The following is a 24,685-nucleotide window of genomic DNA, read 5'->3' as shown; positions in this document are numbered from 1 at the left end:
AAGTCCTTGTCTCTTCAAACAAGTGCCATTTCATAATCCTATTAAAACCTTTGCCTCTGTTTACCAGGAGCCCTAATCGTACTCAGCAAGTTCTTCTCGCCTAAGGAAGAGCGACAGCTTTCAGATTTCTTAGGAGGCTTATTCATCAGCTACGCCAGAGTTTTGCCAGAGTGTTCAATCTATTCTGGAAGCAGCCATGTGGAAAAAGTTTCAAACAGCTCAAAGCCCTGCACAATGATAAAGGAAAGCTCACACAATCCTGGTAATAGCCTGACCCTCTTAAGGTAAATTGGATGATTTGTGGTAGCAGTTTTTCTGTCCCCTATGTGAATTCTGCACCTTAAACTATAAGCAGTGTATTCACACAGTCCCATTACAAACCCTACCCCTCTTGCGATGCTGGAATAATAAATACACCCCCATATGTGAAAATAAACTCTTGCTGCAACGACCTTCTTCCTCAGCCCACTGGTGTGAAGGAGTTTGTAGCAATTTTAGAAGAAAAGAGTCAGATAAAGAATGGACTAATTTGATGTTCAGTGTTTCACCATGAGCAGAATATATGCTTTAATGAGCACATTACATGCACCAGGGACATGTTACTGTGAAGCAGGGAATAAAGAGTAAGGGAAAAATAATTAAACAGTCAGCTTTATAATGAGGAAACTGTGTTCATGCAACATTAAGTGGCCTCATTTTCAAGGGCTAAGCAAAGACATGTTCCTTGGACTTCAGGAGGACCCGCTGGCAGGTACCACCTTAAAAACAAGGGCAAAGGATCACAAGTATCAAACCTCCTAGAAGTCCAGAAGCACAGGGTGGACTCATACTGTCTCAAAGTCATGGGTCCACACTTTGCACTTACCTACCTGACAGGATCGAACACCTGTAACTCCTTAATTCTGTAAGGAGGAGCCTGAAAGCTTTAAAATACCACAGCATTCATCATGCATGCTATGTAGAACATTAGAACTGACTCCAACCAGCCTGGCCTTAGTTTTCAGTTGGTACTGCATCTGCCAGACCACAAATATCAGTTCTCTCAAGGCCAGTAAGGACAGGAATATTCATTTACTGAGACTGCCAGTACCAGATAGTGTTGCAATCAGTTACTTTAGTGTAACCAAACAGTTTATTCTGTTGGGACATAGGCTCCCTGTCTTTATTTGCAAACAGACATGGCACAAAGCCTCTTCTTTGTGTACTCACCCTCATGCCTAATTCAATGTTTTCTCCTCCATAGACCTCCATGCCAGGGTCAAGCAAGCCAATCTCACCAAAATATTCTCGGTCCACTACAAACGAGCATCCAATCATGGCTGGCGTCCTGCATGGAGACATTACAGCAAGAAATTAGGCTGCTTATTAGCTACCACAGAACCCACCTCATAACAAATGCAGACAGGCAGAACAGTTCTTAGTCTTCAAGCTTACATTTTTAACGTACCTATTAGCGTGCAATCACATTCCACTTCATCCCCCAATGGACAGAGGACGTTGTGGGACCAGAGCCAACTTAAACGACTAGCACAGTGTCAGGCACACTTGGACCAGCTGCCTGTGAGACAGCCGTAAGATGCAAAGTCAAGTTCTCCGGGCATGTAAGTGAAGCATCAGGCTGCTTTTCCTTTATTTTATAGGCACAACCTCTGTGCTGGGGCTGAAGTTCACCACCATACAGAGTAGCACAAGAACTAGACAACACTTCATTTGAAGATTAGCACACAAGAAAACCCCATGAGCTTTGTCAGAAATGAGAAGTCCCTGTACCCACATATTAAAAGTAAGTGCATGTCAAGAGCCATAGATCAATCATGGTATGAAGTCCAGCAAGGGACTTCTGGAGTCAACCCTGGCAGATAAATTTCAGCCTTTGTGAGGCTGTTCCATGATTAACATTTCTGTCTTTGCTGAGGTCAGCCTACAGAAAAGGAAGAATTTTCAGATGAAGAGATTCAGCCCCCAGACCAATTGGGTGATTTCACATAAATCATTTCCCTTCTCTGAGCATCAATTTCTGTATGTTTAAACCTATGGTTCTGCTCGCCTTTACAAAGCAATCTGAAACCTGTCACTGAGCATGACATGAGCAGCACTACATGACAATGGATTTTGAGATCATTTACTGTAGGAACACAAGCATTATTTCAATGCAATACAAGCTAGTGACATCTGCAGTTTTCATGTGCCCACACATTCTCTGTGTCTCTGGTTTGGTCACAACATCTGCACCTTCAAAATTCAAGATAGGAGCTAGGTTCTCCTACCATAGCCCACAGTCAAGAAATGTAAGTAACTAACTTTCAGGTGGAAAACCAGACAAGAGCCTGCAGCTCTATGTTTGACTTGTAACTCAGCTGCAGGTTGCATAGTGCCTACTGCAAGATTATGGGTAGCTATCCTGCAGTCACATCTATGGGATGTACGAAGGCCCTGGAGACAGACCCCCCCATTTTAGCAGGATCCTGACAGGCCAGACTGCTGAATCAGGGAAACTGTAAAGTCATTTGAGAAACGGAACACTTTAGGAGCTGTCGTAAGAGAAAACTGTGCTCCCTCTTGCACTGAAAGGGAGGTGATTTTTAGGCCATCTGGCAGATACAACATCATTCCTAACAGTGCAACTGCAAAAAGACATCAGGAAAAATCTAATTTATACCTATTTTCCAGTAGAATACAGAATGCTCGATCTATGGCCCAAGCTTATATATAGACACCATGAAAAGGCCCTAAGGAAACAAAGATGATGGAAAAGGTCTAAAGCCTATTTTAAGAAGTCTCCTTTGTAACGCACTAACATTACACTGTCACTATCAAGTCTCTTTTGTCCCAGATACTTGCCTGTTTCTTCAATTCGTACAGAAAGCCATTCGCAAGGTGTTTGCCCATGACACCTGAGAAACGTATTTATGAGGCAGTTTCATACACACGTGAAAAACTGCCCTGGCTGAGAAAATGAACACATTTTTTACCCGTGGATCCCCTCGGTAGCAGCGGGTGGCTGCTGGAATGATGTTATCACACCAGGTCCTTTCTCTCATCAGCAGCTCACCATTTCTACAGGAGGAGGTTAAAAAGGTTTTGAAAATAACCAGCCAAGATACGGTCACAGAAAACAATTCTTTGCCCCTGGGCCTAATGCACACCCCAGCACTGCAGAACACAGCCCAACCTAGGGCAGGAACTGTTTGGTACCCTTGAAAAGGTTCATTTGCTGAAGCACTTACCTGTAATGGGCTCTGCTGTAGCACTCACATTACTGGTACTGCTTCAGCATCTCCCTTTCTCAGTATGAAAGCCATTGCAACCACTCAGATCATTACAAGCCTATGCTGCAGTGCATACGATCCCTCTCATGTTTTCGCTGCATAATTGAAAAAGGCAGTTGTTGATAGAAGCACATTTGATTGGCACTGTTCCTGACAAAGAAGCCGAAACACCTTGATAAACTCTCATGTTCCACCCTTATAGAGTGAGATACATTCCCTGGATCATAAGCTGAGGGGACACAATTCAATGGCAGTTACAAAGGCAAGCATCTGTTGTTAGAGATGACTTTGGACTCAAGCAGGTCCCTCAGCCAGACCCCTGCACCCATTCAGTCAAAAAGGCTGGAGGAAACTGAGGCCACATGTCACAAACCCTACAAAGACACTGCAGCAGGGTCACCACCACTTCCATCTTCTGTTGATGCACACATTTATAAATCAGGATCTTTGAAGGATGGATGGCATTTAAAGATTCGAGCTATTTGGTAAAATGCATCTTCCTGCTTATACTTCCTAGACCATACCTGAAGACAGACTTGCCTAAAAAGGCTGAGAGCTCAGGACCAGACATATCCGACATGTATCCCACTGTAACATCCTCTATCACTGACAACCATATTTTAGGCTACCAGGAAACAAATTTGGTATAAAAATTGAAATTCAAGAAGGACATGACCAAGGAAAGGGAATTCAGTGGCTGTGAAATAAAACAAGTCTCTGAGGGAGTATTTTGGTATTTCTTCAGTGTCAACCATGATAAAGAAAGGGGGTGTGAGGGGGAGAAACACGCGACACTTTCTTCACTTTCCTGCTGATGTATTTAAAGCTAAACACAGGCTTCACTAGATGAAGGCCTGAGCATCACTGCTTTGCAAAATTGAGCTGCTAGTTTGGGCTTTCCAGGCCCTCCCTCCCCAAACCCTCTGGAGGCAGCTCCTTACAGCAGTAGGATGCTCCCATGAGGACATTTCTCTTTCCTTCCCAATGAGGAACGGTACAGTCAGGCTTTGCAGACTGCTCTCAGGTGCTGAAATCTCCCTCTGGGGGATGGATTTTTGCAGCTGTCGGCTCTGACCATTAAAACACTGACTTGTTAATTGAATGGGGGTGGGAAATAGATTTTAGATGTAACTGCATAATCATCACTCACAGTGGAATGCCACCGAGGACTGCCTTTGCGTCTCCCTCTCTCTCTTCTAGCTGTTATTTCTTCTCATTAGACATATTCAAACACAGGCTCCACAAGCCTTCATGGCTTATTCAGAAGAAAAAAGAAATGTTTTCAGGAATGAGCAACAATAGCAGTGCAATGACAGAAGGAACCACATCGAAACTTGCCACTGTCACTGCTTTTTGCTACCTGAGTTTGGCTGCCTGCTGCCACTCCTCTGCACAGCAGCATGGCTGCAACCCCAGCAGCTGAACTGAGATGCCTGTGGCTCTGCCCTGGCCACATCCTGATGTGATGGAAGAACCTGCCTACGATGCACGATGCTGAGTTTTCTGCATACCGTATGTTCAGCACTTCCATCGGGCTCAACCAGAGTTTTGGACATGCAGTCATCAAGCCCCCGCCCCTAACGTCCCTGTGCTTTGAGTGACCCAGCTGTAAGCCAAGTGTAATGTGATTGCACAGCCCAGTGAGCTGGTAACAGCGCTGTGAGCCAGTGGACCCTGACTCTATTCCCCGCTGTCATTCAGTGAGTCACCTCCCTCTGCCTCTGTTTCTCCATCTGTGAAGCACTGGGTAAAGTCTGAAAACTGCTTCAGCAGTTTAAAAGCTGAAGATTCACTTCTAAGAGCATTTTAAGCATATAGGGAGATACTTCTATACTGGACTATAGTGCTACATTTACATACTACAGATACTTAAAAACCACCCCTGCTCCCTAAAAAGCACGAGACCCTCACTTGTTATCATCACTGGGTTTTCCAGGACCTGAAGAACCCCAGTGTATCTACCACCTTCAGTACAGCACAGCAAAACCTTCCCTTGAAAGTTAGACATGGATATATGAGCAAAAGCAACTGGGTTAGTATGTCTTAAGCATTGCTCACTAGCCATGGGGCAGCAAATGAGAAGGTGTGTGCCTCAGCACATCACAGTTTCAGAGCAGAATGTATCAACCTAACCCACACTTGCTTTATGTAAAAGGACCTTCTCCCTTAACTAATGCACTTTCTAATGAAACAGTGACATTTGTAGAGGAAGGTATCACAAAACAGTAATTAGAGGTGTACTGTTTTTTACCAGTACCTCAAAGGTGTTGGGAAACTTGATTGACCTGTGGAACAGTCTTTGACACAACTGAGGATGCTAGAAGCATTAATTAGAACCAACAGCAGCACTCAAAGGATAATGTGTGAAAGATAGCACATATTTTTTTGCAGCTAAAACCTTAAAATGCAGCATAGAATAGCATTGATTCTGCAGGAGAGGAAGAAACAGAATAGTCAGTTTGTGGAAATGACCTGATGGGATAGCTGTAAGCATGGGAGAGCCATTGCTCTGGGTAATACCTGGGGAAACGGAGGAAGCTTCGTGGTGGTACACAGTCCCTGCTGCTGCAGCAGGTGTAGAACGGTGGCTATGAGGGAAGAGAGGCAGCCTATGGAAGAGGGCAGTGCCTGCTACGGGATGGGTACCAGAAACAGAAGACATCATGGCCAGAAATGAAAGCCACTTGCTATAGGCCTGCGTCCCAACTGTTTCATTTTAGGAAGATCTCCAGGAACACAGCTTTGTCTGCAGAACTCCAGCAGGCTTTGGCAGGACTCTGACACTCATTCCCCTGGAAAGGTGCATCCCCCGCCTTTACAGACAACTGAGGGATGCTGCCTGAGGGCTTCATCAAGAACAAGTGAAGAAGAAAGGGATGAGCACCAGACTGACATAATGCACATGATACGGTAAGTCTTCCTCTCCCCTACACACCTTTCTCCCTCTGCCTTAAGGTCAATGTACCTGTAATCATGTTACATTTGAAAGAGTTTTCAGAACACAAAACAAGTCCAGTTTCCAAGATAACGGCTGCATCACCATCGCTACACAGACCAGCATGGGGCCTGACTTGCACATGAGGACGGCATGCACACTCCAAGCTGAAGCAGGCAGCACAAACCATCTCACTGAGGGCACATCAGGTGCTAATTTATATCCATGAGCAAGACACTTGCTTTCTGGAGGGCCTGATCCAGTGTGTGTACATACACATTCCTACTGGTAGGCAACTATGGCATATTAAAGCAGTAAGTGAGAACATATGAAACAATGAAATGTGCCACTGCTGTTATAGGAAGATAAACTGGAAAGATGTGCAGTGCTTGGCTGAGTGAGGCTGACTGAGGTCTCTAATGTTATTGGCTGCTGATCAAGAAATCAAACACAGAGCAGTCCATCATAAACACGGCAGGTGAAGGAAGATGAGCCACAGCCAGAGCTCAGGATACCAGAAACCTTCCTTGCTGTCTCAACAGCCAGTAGCATCTTCTGCATATAGACAAAAAACCCAGCTTGTTTCAATGCATAGCCAAATTCATTAGAAACCCTCTGAAACAGGATCCTTTCTTACACAGTTTGTTGCCAGATGGGTTTGGGCAGTGTGTTCTCAGGAACATAAATGGAAAATGATGTGATGGACACAGTGTGTCAAAATAACAATCCTCATTTAAATCTTCACATTAGAGACATCTTACATCTCAAATGTCAAACATGCAAATGATTGCCTGCAGAAGGAGACTCAGGGAACATCAATTGTTCTCAATTTCAGAGTATTACTGTGGGAAGAAAATAAGAACTGACTTTAAACAGTATCAGAAATCCTTACCAAATCTGACACTTTGTTCTTGCTATTTTTTTCACCTTTGTTTGCACTTCAAGGCCACATCCCCTTGTGTCACTTAGACGACAATAGCTGATGTGACATTTTATGGTGTGCATTTGACATAACTGCTTATATGGTGCCCCACTGACTTGAAGGACAGCTCCTGCTCCTTCCCAGCAAGGCTCTGAGTAGTATCACACCACTGTTAGTGTTCAAGCAAGCAGAGGATCAGGCTTTAAACAGAAAACTTCTGAGACAAGAAGTAAGCACATCTGTTGTGTAATCCCAGCATAAAACACGGATTGGTCTCTAGTTTCTAACTGTCTTACCCAATTCTGCAGATTGATGACATTCATACAATGCAAACATCAGAAACGCCAGGGCTCTGATCCACACTGATAGGAGAGTAAGCCTTTTTTTTTTTACACTGAAAGTCTTTAATCCCTTTGGAGATCTGGGAGGAAGTATTCACCTACACCACCACCAAAACTATTCATGGGGTTATTAGTTATTAGCTTTTTCTTCTACAAAACACACAGAGAGACAGAAAACAAACCCACTACTTGCTGGAGACAAAGGAAGCCTTAAGAGGGACAGTGTTATCAAGGACTAAATGAACTTGCAGTTTTCATGCTGATGAATAGCCCTGCAATCTTACAAACATACTGAACAGACACACTGAACAAACACCCTCAGTGTGGCCCAGTTTGCACACCTGGCAAACTAGACTGACAGAGACTAGTCAAGGTTGTAGTTTATGGTTTGGAAAGGTTCTCTTACTAGTCTGAATTCCCCTTCTTTCTGAAAGTATACATTACATTTTCTACAGCTACTAAGTTCCCATCATGGATGCTTTCAAATCTCAATTTCAAGTATAGATTTCCTGAACCTTTTCATCAACAATACTTGTACGTTCGCTCTTTCCATTACCATAACTACACTGGCGTATCACTTAAAAGCCACAGAATTGCACTGTATTCCTATAGGCAGGCTTAACACGACAGCACAGCCAAATGCTCTGGCAAATCTACCCAGGTGCTACTGCTTCGGAGGCCCATCAGAAATCAGTGCAGTGTGCCTATGAAGTGGATACTTCGCTCTCCCAGATTGCTGCCTTCAAAGCACATGTTCCCAGGGAGACAAGTGTTCATGGTTCAACGTTGGTGTCTCTGCATTTCAGGGCATGTAATTCATAATTTGCAGGAGAGACACTTATGCAATCATAGCATCTCAGTGCTCCTGATATTTGTCAGCAAGGGTTGGGCACTCTCCTCCTTGTGCTGCTTGTTTCATCTGTCTCTGAGCAGTTTATGCACTGTTTAATTGGAGGGTTTCTTCACTTGGGTTCAGAATAAAATTGCTGCTCTCAGGAGCCAGCTACTTATGTGCATCAGATTTTAACATCACTCACTGCTTAAGTGTGGACCTTATTCACTCCTGTGTCAGTCCAGCTCAGTGCCAGTACAACTCCAGCAAGAGCTTGAACATAAACCCGAGAAAGCCCATGGTTAATCAGGCCCTGTATTGCTGAATAAAACCTGTTGTCCATTACAGGGATGACATTCCTTATTCTCTATTAAAAAGGTCTGTAGTTCAATTTCCAGAAGTGTTTTGCAGATGCAGCTTCCACACTTTAGGGAATGCTTGAGCTACCACCACTGAAAATCATGTCTAAGAACTTGCTGAGGTTAACCTCTTAGTTCAGTTTTATCCGATATGTGATCACTGTCTCCAGAATAGAAGATACTCAAATACTAGAACAACTCATATGGAAAATGATGCAGTGATTTCACATATAAACTGGAAGTCGTGAAGTGTGCAAAGCTTTTCAGGAACAGAAGACTAAAACCCTGGTTTCAGGAATAAAAGCTTTGGCTGATCTTTTATCAAGAAACTGTTTCTCAGGCTGAGTGAAATAGATATAAAACAATGTGAGGAGACCAGGGCATGTTATCCAGGAAAACTGATTGTCTAATTAATTACTTTCCTGCTTACTGAGGTTTCAAGCTGAGCAAAGGGTCAGTGATGAAGGACTGTGCAGTCTTGTAGTAAACTTGTCGTGCAGCTTTGTTTCTCATACACACCATGTTTCACTGGCTTATTACTCATGCCAGAGTCCACTGGAAACTAAAAGAATAGTTAGAAAAGATCCTGTTGTCCTGCTAAGGGCTACAATGTGAATAGAGAATCATAGAATGGCTAGGGTTGGAAAGGACCTTAAGATCATCTACTTCCAACCGCCTCTAGTTCCAACTTGAACCACACATTTACAACTACAGCACATGCACTTCTGTGATGCAACTCAGAGATACAACACATGCATCCACAGCTTTGTTGAGCCATCTGTTTTCTTCAGTTCCATTTTGCTATCCCCATACAACACCTATAGCCTTGCTTCACTTCAACTCCCCCTCGACAGACAGCTGAGATGGAAGCATTGCTTGTACCGAAATGACAGCACATGGGAGATTTACCTGATGGGAGCTGACTCATCCCCTTTATCGAGCCAGTCCTGCGGCGGGATTATGTACATGCACCAGAGGCCCCAGTTATAGCCGTGGGCTGCGTTGGCGTATTGTTGCACTTCAAAAGTGTTGTACTTGATATTGTCAATTGCTGGTAGGATGATCCGCTTTCGATCTTCTTTGATGCGGGTAAGTGCAGGTTCCACCCTGAGAACAATAAAACCAGCAAAATCTTTTACAGCCATCCAGTAATCCCAGGCCCTGCTTTGCAGTCTGATAACACAAAGTTCTCTAATGCAGACAGCAGTATTCCAGCCAGCCAGCAGCCCGTAACACAGCGGGATGGAACACAGGTCATCATCATCCACTGAAGAGGCTGGAGACTGGTGTGAGATACTTCACATAGCAACAGCATGTGAGTTATTACTTTTATGAAGCTATCCCGGAGTTGAACACCACAAAATTTTACCGAACACTTATTCTGTCAGTTCATTTTGCAATGGACGAGTGTTTAGAAACAATACCACCAAGAGTAACTAAATGGTTTGCTAACGGCTACACCACCAGGGTACCAGGTGGCCATTAAATACCTGCCCTTCCTCACAAGGCCTGAAGAACAAAACCCACGCCAGGGACTGAATGAATCTGAAGGTTACTCAAAGGTTTTAATCTTGTTTCCTAAGGGCTGACCCCAACGGATCTAGTCTGAATGACAAGCGTGGCTGCATTATGCCTTCTAAAACCTCTTTGGTGATGAGAAGATTTCAATTGCCAGATGGTGCGAAAGCAGCGAACTGCAGGAAACGTGCCATCATTTCAAAAGGCTTTAAAACAGCAGTGTGCTTTCAAGAAGCTACATCCCAAAGTGTTTCAGGAAAGTAAAAAGCTTCAGTGCAAACATTCATTTCTGACCAAGGTAGTCTGAGGTTGCTACGAATTTACAGAGAAACTGATCCACAAAGGTGGCAGACTTACATAAGGGTGGAAAGCATTTCTCAAAGCAGCATTAGAAACAGCCACTGGTTCACTCCTTTGTAACTGTTTTCCCTTGAAAAAAGCTTTGAAGATCTTGCAAAGCTCTCGCATGTATCTTTAAGGGAACGGTGGTTTGCTGCGATTCACAGAGGCAGCAGGATTCCACCACTGATCTTTTCTCTTTTGTTGGTGGTTAAAAGGCAATTGTTACTTTGTCCTTCCAAGTTTGTTACCTCGTATTTTGTTTGTTATATTTAGTTTGTGTAGGCCAACAGAAAGTTCCAAGTATGAAATTAACTCAACCTCTGTTTTCAGTCTTCACCATCCCATCTCTTCCAGAAGACAGCAATTTCTCTGTATTTGAATACAGCCAAAATATTTGGCTTTTGCGTACACAGACTCCATGCTGCTTACATGAGGTCGTCCGCTGCTTGCTTTCCCTTCTTTATACCCCTCCTGTTTCAGTAAAAATACAAGCAGGTTCAGTGAAACCCCTGAGTACTGATGAGTTACTTACTGCAAATAAACCGTCAGAAACCAATACCATAAGAGCATGGCTGACAGAAAGACATGGCACCACAGCATTTCATCTGGAGAGAAGTCGAAGAGAGTTAAACGAGTTCTATTGAGAATCCTCCAGAAGAACGGCATTTGAATTTATCAGCTGGATGCCAGTAACACAGAACATGGAAGTTTTAATGAAAAGGATGGTGGGAAGAGAAGAACAACATTACAAGTTGCAGAAATTCCCCCCCTGGCCAGGAAGGTTATGAAAGAGATGCTCATCTCTTATGCAAATGTATTGTTTGGTTACTCTGCTTGATTTGCTCCAGGAACAAATCAATGCATCGCTCATGACTGGAATAGCCTGAGGTCTCTCTTGCTACTGCCTGCCACCTGCAGCTCGGTGCAGTACTTCTGCTGCCAAAGCCCAAACCTCAAGGTATCAAAGACCTCCACAGAAGCATGAACGCGCATCAGCCCAGAGGACGCACAATCCCTTCAGTGCAGGCATTTAAAGAACTGCACCCCAGACTCAAAAGAGATTTGTTTGTTTGTTTCCTGTGGGAGAGACAAGAAACAACGGAGGTTCAGGACAGCGCAGTACATGATTCTGAATGCCCATTTGTATCATCCTTAGGCCACACTCATACACTCACATGAAGAGCCAATGTGACCTGCCAAATCAGGATAAGGCACTTCCATCAATAATATGAGATTATATTTATGAGATTAACTGTTTTAAAAGCCAGTGGGTGGATGGCAGAAAAACTCTTGCAAATCCAATAAAGCAGAGAAGAATGCAGAAAAACTAAACCTGCTTTGTTCTTTCCATACTGTTATCTCTGTTTATGAGCCCAGAGAAAATACAGCAGAACAATGGAGAAGTCAGCCAGACACCCCTCTCCCATCAGGAACCAGGTGCCTCCATGCATGGCTGTGGCAACCACTGTGCTTAGTATCAGCAGGAGGCTCTCCCACTCCCTTCCGGCCTCTGAAACAAAGGCTTTCGAAATACCAAACAATGGGTATAGATGTCACTAATGACAAGCCACTAATTGTTTTACTCCAAGAATCCTCCTCTTTGTGGTTGTGGAGCAGCAGAAGCTTCATTACAGAGCTGACTCCCTTGCAAACCAAACACCACCTTGGGAGGTTGCCCACTTCTGAAGCCCTTGGGCACTGCTTCAACAGATTTGGTGCAGTGGGCAGGTCACAGAGCAGGAGGATTACATTCTCCAGTGAGATCTGGCACACACCGCAGGACACCCAGTTGCACCCAGTGACTCCCATAGCATGCACAAAATTATTACGTTTGGGTCTGCAAAGCAGGAAAACTGACTGCATGCCTTCTGAAGCAGGAATCTGTAAATGGGTTTCCTTTGTAAGAATCAAATTCTGTCATTCTTATGCACTACCATCTGACTCTCAAATGTCTTTGACAAGCAAAGAGTGAATGGGAACTATTTCCATCTCTCTTGGTTATACTTCTCTGGTCACCAAATCCTCAAGTCCTCAATTACCGGGATGTTTATGTTGATACAAAGCAAGGCGGTTTAACCATCACACTTTATCTTGAAGTTTCCATTTCTTTCTACAGTTCCTCCTCAGGTGCTCATTTTGCAAGTATTTTACTTTGAAGGGTAGATTAAGATTGTGCAATGAAAAAACCTGAAAGAGATAAAGATTTCTTCTCCCTTAATGTCAGATGTCTGCAATAGACACCCCACATCCAAGGTAATTGCCTCAAACTTTCATTCTCAGAGAGAGAGGCAGAGGTTGGCACTTTTATAATAAGATGCTTCTCATAATAATGTAGACACTGAAAATAGGTGAGATTAATAATGTTCCAGAGGACCTGATTTCGAATACAAAGCGAATTTAGCCTGCTACTTTGCAAGACAGCTTAAAATCAGACTGCTGAAAGTGCATCCCCAATAATGGTTTGGGAAAGAATGTGAAGACAACATTTAGTAGCCACTCGGAATTTTCAGCCCTCAGTCATATTTGTGACTGTGTTCATCTGCCTTGTGTCTTGGGAATGCTCATCTGGGTCCTTATTTTCTTCTTTACAAGAACAATCCATTCCCTGTGCTGGTGCTGCTGTCACACCAGCCATCACCAGACCATTCCTGTCACTCCATGGTTGACTGAATTCCTGTGTTTTTCCAGTTGCATGGCTTACATTTCTTACCACCTGACTTGGTGCTTTGCATCTGAATGTCACAAGGAGGTTTCTCTGGAGTGAAATACAACAGTCAGATCAAAATACACAATGAAATTTCATTAATCTCTATCAATCTATTAACTTGAAATCTCAGATTTTGAACTTTCACAAAATCAGAGGTGTCTAGAAGCTGTCCATGTGATGGAAATTCTGTTTCACTCCCCTGCACTCAAGAAATACAAATGTTGACTATATTACCACTTCAGTAAGTGTCGACAGCTCTACCCTCAGGTTACAGAAGTAAAATGCCATGCCAAAGTTGCGCAGTGAATTGGTATGAAAGCAACTGCTGGAACTTCATTTTCTCCTTTTCCCTCTTTTCCCTTCCCTCTTTTCCCCCAGGGGAGGTGACTTTCTTTCTCTGTATCCACATGTGAAAATCGCATCCCCGCAGGTATTAGGAACAGTACAGGTTCAGTGTCTGGGTAGACTGCAGCAATGTCCAGAATATGCTCACACCCACAAGTAAGAGAGCAGGCTCTGAGTAACAAACGGAAGAGACAATCTAGTGCAGAAGTTGTTCTCTGTTACTCAGCACAACTCAGTGTGGAGAGCCTGTTAATTACGCATTTTACACCTGAGGGGTTTCACACCTTGTCTTGCCTGATCAGGGACAGCAGAAATGGCAATGGGGCATTCAGACTCAAGCACCAGCTCATCCCAGTTAGATCCACAGGAACATTCAGATCCCAGGTTCTGCCCATGCCCTCTCCACCACTGACACTTCTCGTGTTCTGTTCTTCTGCCTGTCAAGATCCCTAGGCAATGGCCAATGAAGGAGGACTGTAAGCTTGAACACGACTGGGTAATGAACTGTGCTTGCATTGCTTATCTTAGGTAATCCATGAGGTACAAGGGGTTCTTTATTGCTATTCATTGCTAGCAAAATCCAGCCTTGGAGTAGTTCTATTAGGCTCAATAGACTTACACAGTGTCTTTGTCTCTGTAAGCTGAACTGCACATTCATCAAATCCTTTGTCAACATGGTGGGTAATTCTGGCTTTGTCTAATTACTTCAGGTTTTTCAAAGGATTATGATTAAATCTTTCCTAGTAATTTCTATTTTTTTCAGTACTAATTTTAAGCTGCTCCATTATTATGCAGATTTACCCATGCTCTTTATAGACACCAGTGTTCCTTCCCGTTTGGGTTTGGTTTTTTCCCTTTTCTTGCTTTTTCCACTGTGCATCTGCAGAAGTCAGGTGCTCCTGGCAGCTCCAGGACTAGAAGTGGAAGAGGTTGCTAAAGTCCAAGTATGTTCAACATGCTGTGCTGATGAGCTGCAGTGAGTTGAGTATTTCCTTTCCGCATGGCCACTGCTGGCAGCGAGGCAGGATTCAGCCCTGCCTGATTAGGTACAGATGTGAATTTTGAGATCCATCTCTGTTTTTCACAGATGTAAAAATATTAGGTTCCTAGCCTGTATGTGAGTCAACATGCTTTATGGGCATAGAGCAGCATATATTGTTAACAAGTTATTTACTGAAGCAAGAAGAAAAATTCTCCCAGGCATATTCATAGACATGATGGATTTCAGCAACCCAAATATAATGAAAAGATTCAGCTTTATAGGTAGTGGATCACATCATCCAGTTCTTTGTTCCACCTAATAAAACCCAAGCAGACAATTCAGGACATAAGAAGTTCCTCCCCTCTGTCCTCTCTGAAGGTATGTATCTGTCAGTGTCCTCCTCTCACTCTGCACAGACTTCTGGTGAACTGTTAAAGCCAGAAGAGAAAGGACAATAAATTTAGTTCTCTTATAGACTCCACTACACTAAAGGGTAATTTTCATTTGGGCTTTATTTATCTGGAGCAGCTCCAGAAATACAGTAACACATGGCTGAAGTCTCATCCCCAGGGCTCGGCCCTGTGGTTGGGAGTGCTTGGTTGAAGCTACACAGAGCATACTGCTGTCCCATGGTTTTGGTGGGCTTCCCCCAGGCACAAGGATGTGCCGGGAGGAACATCCACAGCAGGTGCCTTGGTGACTGCTCCTTACAGAAACTCTCTCGGGGAGTTTGTGGAAGGAAGCTCTGACCAAATGCAAGTTTACAACAAAAGACGTGTCGATCTGCCAGACTGCTCAGCAGATCCATAGGCATAGCACATGCACTTCATGCATTTAATGCTTTCACCTACCAGTTGGTCAGTTTCGATTAACACTGGATTTTCCAAGGTGTTAAGCACCCATGACTACAGTGGGAGCTCCAGCAATGCCAGTACTGTGGGCCTCAAAGAATAAGTGCTCCCAAGATACAGAGTAGGTAAAGAGTTATAAGGCAGAGTATAGAATAAGCCTGTGAGAAGGTCCGAGAGCAAAGGCAGGGGTCATGCTGTGATCACACGGGCTTCTCTAATCCCGTTTTAAGTCTACCTCTGAACATACATGCATTCTGTATTTAATACTGGGCCAACCCAGAGCAGCCCAAACCCCATGGGAAACCACAGCAAGCAGAAATTGTCTGCTGTCTTACATCCTTATCAGGCAGCCGGAGTGCTCATACCAACGAGGAACTCTGATTCTTCACAATGCTGAAAAGAACAGCGTCTGCCAGATGAAAAGCAGATAAATGCAAGTTCCTCATAAGCTCCTCACACACATAATTATAGAATGCACGCCTACGTAAAAACACCTGCTGACTTCAAGGAGACTTTTAGAAAGGCATGACATAGGAATAAACACACACGACCTAACAGAAACCACACACATGCTGCAGGCCAGATCCTCTGCTGCCCAATGCTCCTGCTTCAATGGACTTCACAGCTTCAGGGATGCTTTGCTAACATGCATCATCTGAGGTTCAGACCCAGAATACTTTTCAGTTCTTAATGAGAATGACTGGACTACAGCTTGTTAACACCTCCTATCCCTCCCCCCACCCAAACGTCACTTGTCCTGAATCTGTTCAAAAGTACAAATTTCCTAACTGACAGGAACTGCATTGGAAAATGTCTCTCTCAAATTCTGCCCTGTCCAACCGGGTACCCAAATACCCTGATTTGTGGGTTCTTTTGAGATAAATAAGTCTTTTCTTCCTCTTCACCATCACTATTAAAATTTGTACTTCAATAAAAAATAAAGACATAATCTTAAAAAACGTTTTTTTCCCCCCATTTCACAAATCAGTTTATTATTTTTTTCCCTTGCAAAGACTTAAGAAAGAGTCCTCATATGACATATGAAAGACAACATGGTCTTATCTTCTTGATTTTATGGCTCAGTGGGTTTAACACTGCTGTAACACTAACAATTTTACCCTGGCTGTACCACTGTCAGGTACCACAAAGTAAAAACTTAACACAGAAATGTAAGAATAAAACCCGTGTAATCTGAGAGTTTATTCTGCATGTGTTCTTGCACACTGCCTCACATTTCACTGATGATACACATTTATCAGACGCAGACAAGCAGATCTACTGACATTCATAATTCTTCACTGAGGCCAGTGGAGGAATATTTCATGCAGGATGCTTTTCCTGTAAATAAGTGTTCCAAGAACTGAAAAAATCCCCTAAATTTCATACTCCCTTTCTTGGTCTCTAAGAGGAGAGAGAAATTCCCATCTGTTCCACCTGACATCTCTATCAGCATTCCTCTTTTCCAGGGGAGGTTTCAGACCTGCAGCCCCCAGCCAGAATGGAGTGAATGCAACATAAACGCCTGCTGGAGAGTTAAAGATCAGCTCTTAGGCTGCCAAATCTGAATAGCTCTTTTCTGCACCACTGAAAAGCAATGAGGACGCTCCAGTGAACACTCTAGGTTGTTTAGGTAGACGAATAGTTGAAGTTGCTTTTCTGGCATATCCTCTTGTATGTACGCTGGCACCGTCCCACAAAGCTGAAAGGCGCACATGGCTTCTGTTGCACACTTCCCTCTCCACTCAGATAATATTAGTTCACTTTTTCTATCTAAAACATGTATTGCATTAAATTACCAAGTGGATCCTACGTGATGGCAGAGGCTTTGCATGACAAAAAACTCCCTTAATAAACACGTGTGCTTTTCTTTGCATTTGCATAAGTAAAACTTCCAGGTCAAACTTACCCTGGTACCTGGCACGCTGCAATGAGCCATGTCCTGGGCAGGAGGGATAGGCTGAACCCTCCAGGGGGAGGGACTGCACAGGACAAGGAGTGCAAATGTAATTTCACTTGAGCACTTCTCTCACTAGAAGGAGAGAACCATCCAAAGAGCCACCTGAGCTTGAACAGGGATGTGGGGAGTTTGCTGCTTCCAGAGATTGGCTTGTTAACATGAAAACATTAACAAGGAGCTTTCCCATAACCGTGTCTGTGTTACAGAATACTTGGGATAATCAAAGTCAGTAGAAGAATAGGAGGAAATCAACTTCCTTTTTCCTTTAACACATCTTCTTGAGAATCCATTGCTAATGGCCATGACAGCAAATGGCACCACATACTGCAGTATAAAATAAGATCTGCAAAGTACTATCTATAGACTTGGGGATCTTGATCTTTAGCTCTTCTTAGTTCATTAAAATACCAGTTTTCTATATTTATAAAGCACTGCCAACTTCAGGGATAATGCATAATGATGGGACGTGTGTGGCACAATCTGATGGATACTCAGTATTTCAGGTCCTCTTTGTCATGTCGGGCTGTCTCTGTCTCTCTGGTCTATTGAATCTTGTGACTAAACCCTCTTACTCCACTGCTTCCTTACTGATACTCCCCCTTTGTCTTGCAAAATTTTAATTACTATGGCACTGCATAACTCCATTCAGTGTTCTGATACTACCACTGTGATAGGAGTAAAAGCAATTCCTAAGATAGAATGCAAGTATAATACTCTATCATTATGTCTTCTTTATGGCTCCTAGTACCCTCTTTATGGCTGCTAATATACTGTCGTCTCTGCCTTTCTCTTACTGATTTCTGCTCTCCTCCACTAAATGTGTCCTTTTCCTTACCCAGAGATATAACACCCCATCTCTGCTATCTCTCTTTCCTGCTCCCAGATATAATGTAGTGAAGTTCTCTTCCCCTTGTCATGTTATTCTTTCCCATCTCTCAAAGACAGGAGTCTATATAATGCTCTACATCTTCTGCAACACAATTAGCAGTTGGGAGGCAATGGTCTGTACTCGGTGTTCCTGTGTGTTGCTTAAAGCACAGTGGGTGGACCTAATACAAAAGTAAGAGCAGGAACGCTGAAATCTTCAGAGGACTGAAGGGAAAACTGAATGAACAAGCTTAAATATACCCCCAGAGGGGGATGAACAGGAGCTTTTCATACCTATTGGTTCTGCTGGGTTGCTAACTCCTCCTGACATTAAGTACAGTTAAAAACGGACATGGTTCTACTGCAGGGCAGGTAGAATTTTACCCGTGAACTGTACACGTACATTATCATGTAATTTTAACTTAAAATTCCATTTGAGAATCAATAGTACCGGCCTCCCTTTCAGCCAGTCCTCTCCACTTCTGCTCTCACAGCAGCAGTATCGGGTCACGTTATCAGAAGCCTTAAGGGGAACAGGTCAGTAGAATATCTCTGCTCTGTGCTAATACATTTCAACACCTGAGAGGCAAAAAAGCAGCAATTAAGCACAGCAAAATAAATAATTCAATAGTTAATTTGACCTGCCAGGTTGTGGAGTATTTCTTTATAACCTACCAGATTGTATTTTAGTTTACAAGAAGTGTCCCTAGAGGGTAATGCTGTGAAAGCCCATAAAACGCTATAAAGCAGTGAAAGGCAAAGGGTCACTCACAAATGGGGCAACTATTATTTAAAGAAGAGGGGTTTTTGTTGTCAGTGTCCTGCATATTTCATGAGAAAGTGATTAAGTCCTTCTATGATTCTTTATGAATTAATCTGCCAACTGCTTACACAGGTAAAGCAGCCATAGATTGGAAGACTGAAATTGCACTGCTGGTACTTGAATTTTAGATGGAATACAAGCCAAACAGAAAGCTAATGCTCTGTTCTGTGGTAAAGGAATTGGCTTCTTTTTAATTGCCTCACAAATAATCCATAGACAGCTTTGAGTGGGAGCAATCCATGTGGCCTCTGAAGACATGAATATACATTGAAAACGGGGGAAGTATTAATGCAAGATGAGACTTAATAGGAGAACAGAACAGCAGTACTTTAGCAAGATACTGCCGCGTTACTGCTGTGTTTATAGGGTTATGGAGTAGGGATAATGTTAACCTGGTGGGGAACAAGAAAGCTATCCAGATGGAAGGATTTCCAGTCCTCCTAGTAAAAGACGAGATGGAAATTGAGATGACAGGCACTGCGTGTGCACAGGTGGACAGAATTGAAACTAGGGGGAAACAAGTAGAACAAGGTACGAGACGGCTGTCAGAGGTGGAGGGGAACAACAGCAGCAACACCAGAAGGGAACTCTGAGCCTCCACATGTGGCTCTGAAACAAAGGGATCTGCAATGCTTCCAGGGAACGTTTGCTATTCTCATTCATCCTGTGCGGCTGTTCCAGAAGCCAAGTGGTCTCACAGCAGCTGCACAGACTGCACTGAGACTTCAACACACTCGTTGAAAGCAGAGTACACCAGGGAGGATGCAGCAAATGCAAATGCTCTTACCTCTGATATGCACACTTTGTTATTTACTGAGTAGTCTAGCGTCCTGCCATGCTGATCTTAACCATTTCTGATCTTGATGAAAAGCAGTGAGGTTTAAGAAACTCCAAACCAACCTAAAAGCCACAATAAACCCCCCTTCATCCTTACTGACACCACTGCCTAGCTTCTCTGGGCAGACTACATCAGTAAGATCTCCATGTCTGTACAGAAGTGGTAATAAAATTCTCTGCAAGGGTCAGAAAACCTTAGCTTGGGCAGGAGAAGCACTGGAACAGCACCCTCAGCACATTCCCCCCCATCCCTGTTCCTGTCCAATAGCTGATGTTACACTGCATGAGCAGTTGCAATGATCTGATATATCTAGCTGCTTTAAAAGTAAATAAATACATTAAACCAGCTCTTAACCTTCTAGAAAATTACTACAACTGCTATTATGGTCTTTCATAGTCCTGGGGGAAAAAACTCATGGTGAACATAAACCAGCTGCACTACAAGACTTATTTTATTGCATCTTCCATTTTATCACGATATTAATGAAAATACAAAAATAAACACTCTACTCCTCTGCAATTAAGTTTATCTCTGGTTGTAAGTACAGCTATTTTTAGTTTTAATTTGGGGATATCTCCCAGAACTGCAGAGCATAATCAGCTCCACCATAACCCTGCATCATCAGCACCAAAGACAAGCCTATCTTTGGAAAATACACATTTTACACACTGAAGGTCCCAGCAGCCCTTTTCCAGCTGACAATGCATACCAGTTGCTCCACGGCCGACTTCCAGTAATGCCAAACATCGGCCACTAAGTGGTGCTACAACGATTTACTCCAACTGCAGATCTGGCCCATTAAGCCCCAAACTGCACTTGCCAAAGCTGATACTGCTCCCTTGAGAAACAAAGGGGATGAGAAAAGGCGTGCTCATTTCAAGCTCCATTAAAAATGCAGGAAATAATTCAATGTTTCCCTCAAATGAAATGCAAAGAAAATTTATGAGGAAATCAGACTGGTATTCAAGTTTCTAAGAAGGAATTGTAGAAAATGACAAGAGATTTTAAAAAAAAAGAGTAACTTGCAAGCATGCATCTGCACCAGCCCAGAGCCCCTTTAATGGTGTCTCCCCATTTGACTGCTTTGGAGGTTTTGGATTCATTGTGGTTTAAACTACTTCTCTCTCCACTGAGCTGTACCAGAGCAGGCACAACAGCCTTCCTATGGATCTTGCAGCCACTGCAAAAGATTGTCAGAAATGCTGCAATAATCAAGATCATTATTCAGAAGTAATTGCTAATGTGATAACAGCAGCCTACAGCCTCATCCCTAAAGCTATTCAGCTTTCCTGTTACTGAGCAAATCTCTTTCACAGCCTCTGAGATAAAGAGTATGGTGTAACAGTACTGCTCTCCCTGTGGGAACAGCCAACAACTTACCAGCCAATGTTGAACTCAACGTGAGCATCAAAGAACCCAACAACAGGAGATGTTGCTGCTTTCCAGCCTTGGATTCTGGCTCGAATCAGCCCTTCTCGTTTGTTATTGCGCACTATTTTCACCAGCCCTGGGTATCTTTTATTGACATACTGGTCCAGATTAAATTTTAGCTCAACTGCAAGACAAAAAACCCAAATAAATATTCAGAATGAGAAAAGCCCTGAAACATTATGTTTTACTTTCATTTATTCTGCAACTGAAAGGGAAAGCCATCCTGAACTATTCCTAAACACTTACTCAGTCTCGCAGAAGCAAACCAAGTACCACAGCTGGTGGCATGGACTAGTTTTGGGGGGCTCAGCTCAGAGAGACCTGTGCAGGTTTAATCTCATGGATTTGAGTATTGTTTTGAAGGGGCATTTTGTATAGATATCATTAAATGACCACTATTTTAACTCTCTGATTATTTGCATTAGGGTACAACTGGCCTCTGGGAGAGCAATTCTGACCTTTTGGCACTGTAACAGTCTGCAATTTTTTACAGTCTGGTGGTTTGTTTTTCTGATTTATGCTATTCATTAAGAGTTTGAAAAATAACCTCAATGGATTTTGGGTCAAGACCTAATTCAGCTCACAATTAATTTGCCTTAATTTTAAAAGTTTACCCTTAAATGTAATTAAGACTCCTCAATACTAGGCTTCTTCCCCATTGAACTAAATGGATATTGAGGACTTCAAATAGACTTCTTCTCTTTTGTTCATTTTCAGGCATTCAACCACAGATGGAGCAAAACGCATTCACTCCTTTATTCAGCTTCATTTCAATAGGCTTATGAACGGGCGAATTACCAAAATGCTCTATTCTTTTAAATCAATCTAGTTTGGTAATTCATTTACAACGGCAGCTTATTCATAATGAGGCTTTTACTCAAATATATTTATTAGGAAAACTAGTAGAAACTTCCAGGACATTAGAAGCCTCATTCTTCTGATCTATATTACACAGTAGAATCATTACCAGTGAAATCAAAGACCTGATAAATCTCTAGCTATCTAGAAGAATGACAGAGAAAAGCCATGTAAGAGTTCACTGAGAAACAGTGTGTCCAATTCTCCTCTGTATCAGACTGACTCAAACACTTTGCAATCTCACATAATTACTCCATAGGTTACACTGCTGTAACCGAAAGCAGAACTGGACAAAAAAAAAAAAAAAATCTTAAATCTATAGGTTTGGGTACTTATTTTTGTTTGGCACTTATTTTTACTGATTTGTTCTCTCAACCCTCCTTTCTCTTCGGGGATCTGGAAGAGAAATGGCAACTTCAAACTGAATGATTTAAAGCTGTTCATCTGTGCCTTACTTTAATAAATGAGATTTGAGAAGATGTATCAGTTGCAGAAGTATAAGGTATAACAAGTTAAACCACAACAACACTGCTAGTCACCTGTATCCTAGAAGTTCTTCAGACCTTCCCGACCTGTGAAACGAGTTGATCAACAGCACCCTTATGCTCCCCAATATTTTGATTTTTGAGGGCTGTAACAGAAGTGCTGTTTTTACATTAATAAACGAGATAGCCTGAAATAGGCATGTACTTTGCGCCCATTCTGTTTCATTCTCATAGTCTTAATTTACTCCCTAGCTCAAAATTGAAGAACCTGTTGCTGCACTTTTCCTTGGAAGCAGAATTTCAACTTTTAGTCTATTAATGATGATATTCCTCTGGATCTGAAAATCTGGAGGAAAGTGTCATTTCTAGATGAAGATTGCCCATACAAATGCCATTCATCCGGTGAAGATTTTAATGAAATCAGCAGGGTTTATCCACATCATGATTATTTGTTATACAAATAGTTCATACTTACTCACAACTTTGGGTAAATGGCTCAATCAACCTTCTCATCAACAAACTCTTGTAAATTCTACTGACTTCAATAAGAGGCATGTTAATTTACACCATCTTGTGATCCCGCTTGTTAGCCATAAATCAGTGTTGCATGCATGACCTTCCTCCGCTGGCTGCTTACATGCAGAATGACTCAATGCTGTTTCACCCCAATATTAAAGAAGGAAAGGCATTTCATCTAGTAGTGACCAAACTCCATTTGGATGCCCATTAACCACACAGTATTTACAGAAGAAGTTACTCGTGCTTACCATTGTCACTGTTGTCATCCACCAGAATGATCTCCTTGAGCAAGTGTGATGGGGTGTGATTCACGACGCTGTGCACAGAGCGCAGGATGACAGACAGTGCCTCGTTTACAAATATAAAGACCACAGAGATCTGGGGCAGGTCATCTAGGTAGGTCATCTGTTTGCATCTGGGGAGAAGAAAGAAGTGTTAACAACCAAGCAGCCACTGGGAGGTAAAACAGACTGGAGAGTGTCTTCTCCTCATTGCTGTCCAGCATACAGGGACTTGCAGGCTTTGTTCTTTCTAACCTCAAAGATGGACGTAGTAAAGCTCAATAGAAGCAACATAGCTAGGAGCAGCAGCTTCAGTGCAAATCGAAGTGTCTGCATGCACACAGCAGCAGCTCTCATTCTCTGGAAGGTTAAAAGCATCTCTTGGAAACCAAAGAAATACCAGCAAGTTTGCTCAGAAACAATCTGGAGAAAGCCCACAACGTTATAGCTTATCTATGCTCCCAGGAGCACCATCAGAAGGTCTGCTCTTAACTCATAATTAGAGCTCATGCTTTTAAAACCAGGACCCGCTCAAGCAACTTTCGCGTTTGCCCACACAAAGAGCACTTTCCACCTTCCTCATTCTGCAGTTTGTGCAGCAAGAACAAAGGCAGGATGTTTGTTGTACAGACACACACTTGCCCCAATATTTGCAAAGCAGATCTGCTCCATCTGAGATGCCACCTTGGCAGGTACCTACCTCCCAAGATTCACAATTTGCTTTTGTACTTACCTATGCATGTATGTTGCAATACACTATTATGAGTAGAAAAACGGAGGCCTGGAGAAGTTACACAGCACAGAGCAGAACTTCTGCTCCCAAGCCCCCAGCCCATTTCCCCTGTAATACCACGCTGCCTTATTTAATGGAATTCTCTCCCACTAGCTAAGACACTAACTTTAAAAACGTGTTCTCACAGTCAAAATCCATCCAGAATTACCATAGCAATTACTGAACCTGCTCTCTGAAACACTGCTAATGATATCACAGGAAATGACTTTTCCCGCTCTTATCAAACTTTCTGACCTCTTTCTCATTACTTTGGCATAACAATCCCTTTTCCCCCCACTATTGGCAGTCAGGGGCATGAGGAAGGTGACAAACGCTTGACTGTGGGTAACCTCTGGAAATCAGTTATGAATTCTAACAATTATTCGTAATTCCTATTCAGCCCAGCTCTATTTGCTCAGAGACTCAAGTACCTGCCATTCAGTGTTACCAC

General features: G+C 42.9%; 1 protein-coding gene across 3 annotated transcripts in view; it reads right to left on the bottom strand.

Moving 5' to 3' along the window:
- Positions 1-24,685, bottom strand: part of GALNT9 (polypeptide N-acetylgalactosaminyltransferase 9) — a 225,838-nt gene that overhangs the window by 62,598 nt on the left and 138,555 nt on the right. For all 3 annotated transcript variants that reach the window (XM_065692354.1, XM_065692355.1, XM_065692353.1), the window contains 4 exons: positions 23,430-23,596; positions 21,269-21,443; positions 9,568-9,765; positions 1,210-1,327 (listed from right to left, as the gene is read on the bottom strand). In XM_065692354.1, coding sequence (XP_065548426.1) covers positions 1,210-1,327; positions 9,568-9,765; positions 21,269-21,443; positions 23,430-23,596 — 658 coding nt within the window. The remainder of the gene's footprint in view (positions 1-1,209; positions 1,328-9,567; positions 9,766-21,268; positions 21,444-23,429; positions 23,597-24,685) is intronic.

The sequence above is a fragment of the Lathamus discolor genome, chromosome 12 (assembly GCF_037157495.1).
Source record: "Lathamus discolor isolate bLatDis1 chromosome 12, bLatDis1.hap1, whole genome shotgun sequence".
In the NCBI taxonomy this organism is placed as follows: domain Eukaryota; kingdom Metazoa; phylum Chordata; class Aves; order Psittaciformes; family Psittacidae; genus Lathamus; species Lathamus discolor.
Note: the sequence above shows the minus strand (reverse complement) of the source record. Positions and strands in the feature narration are given on the sequence as shown.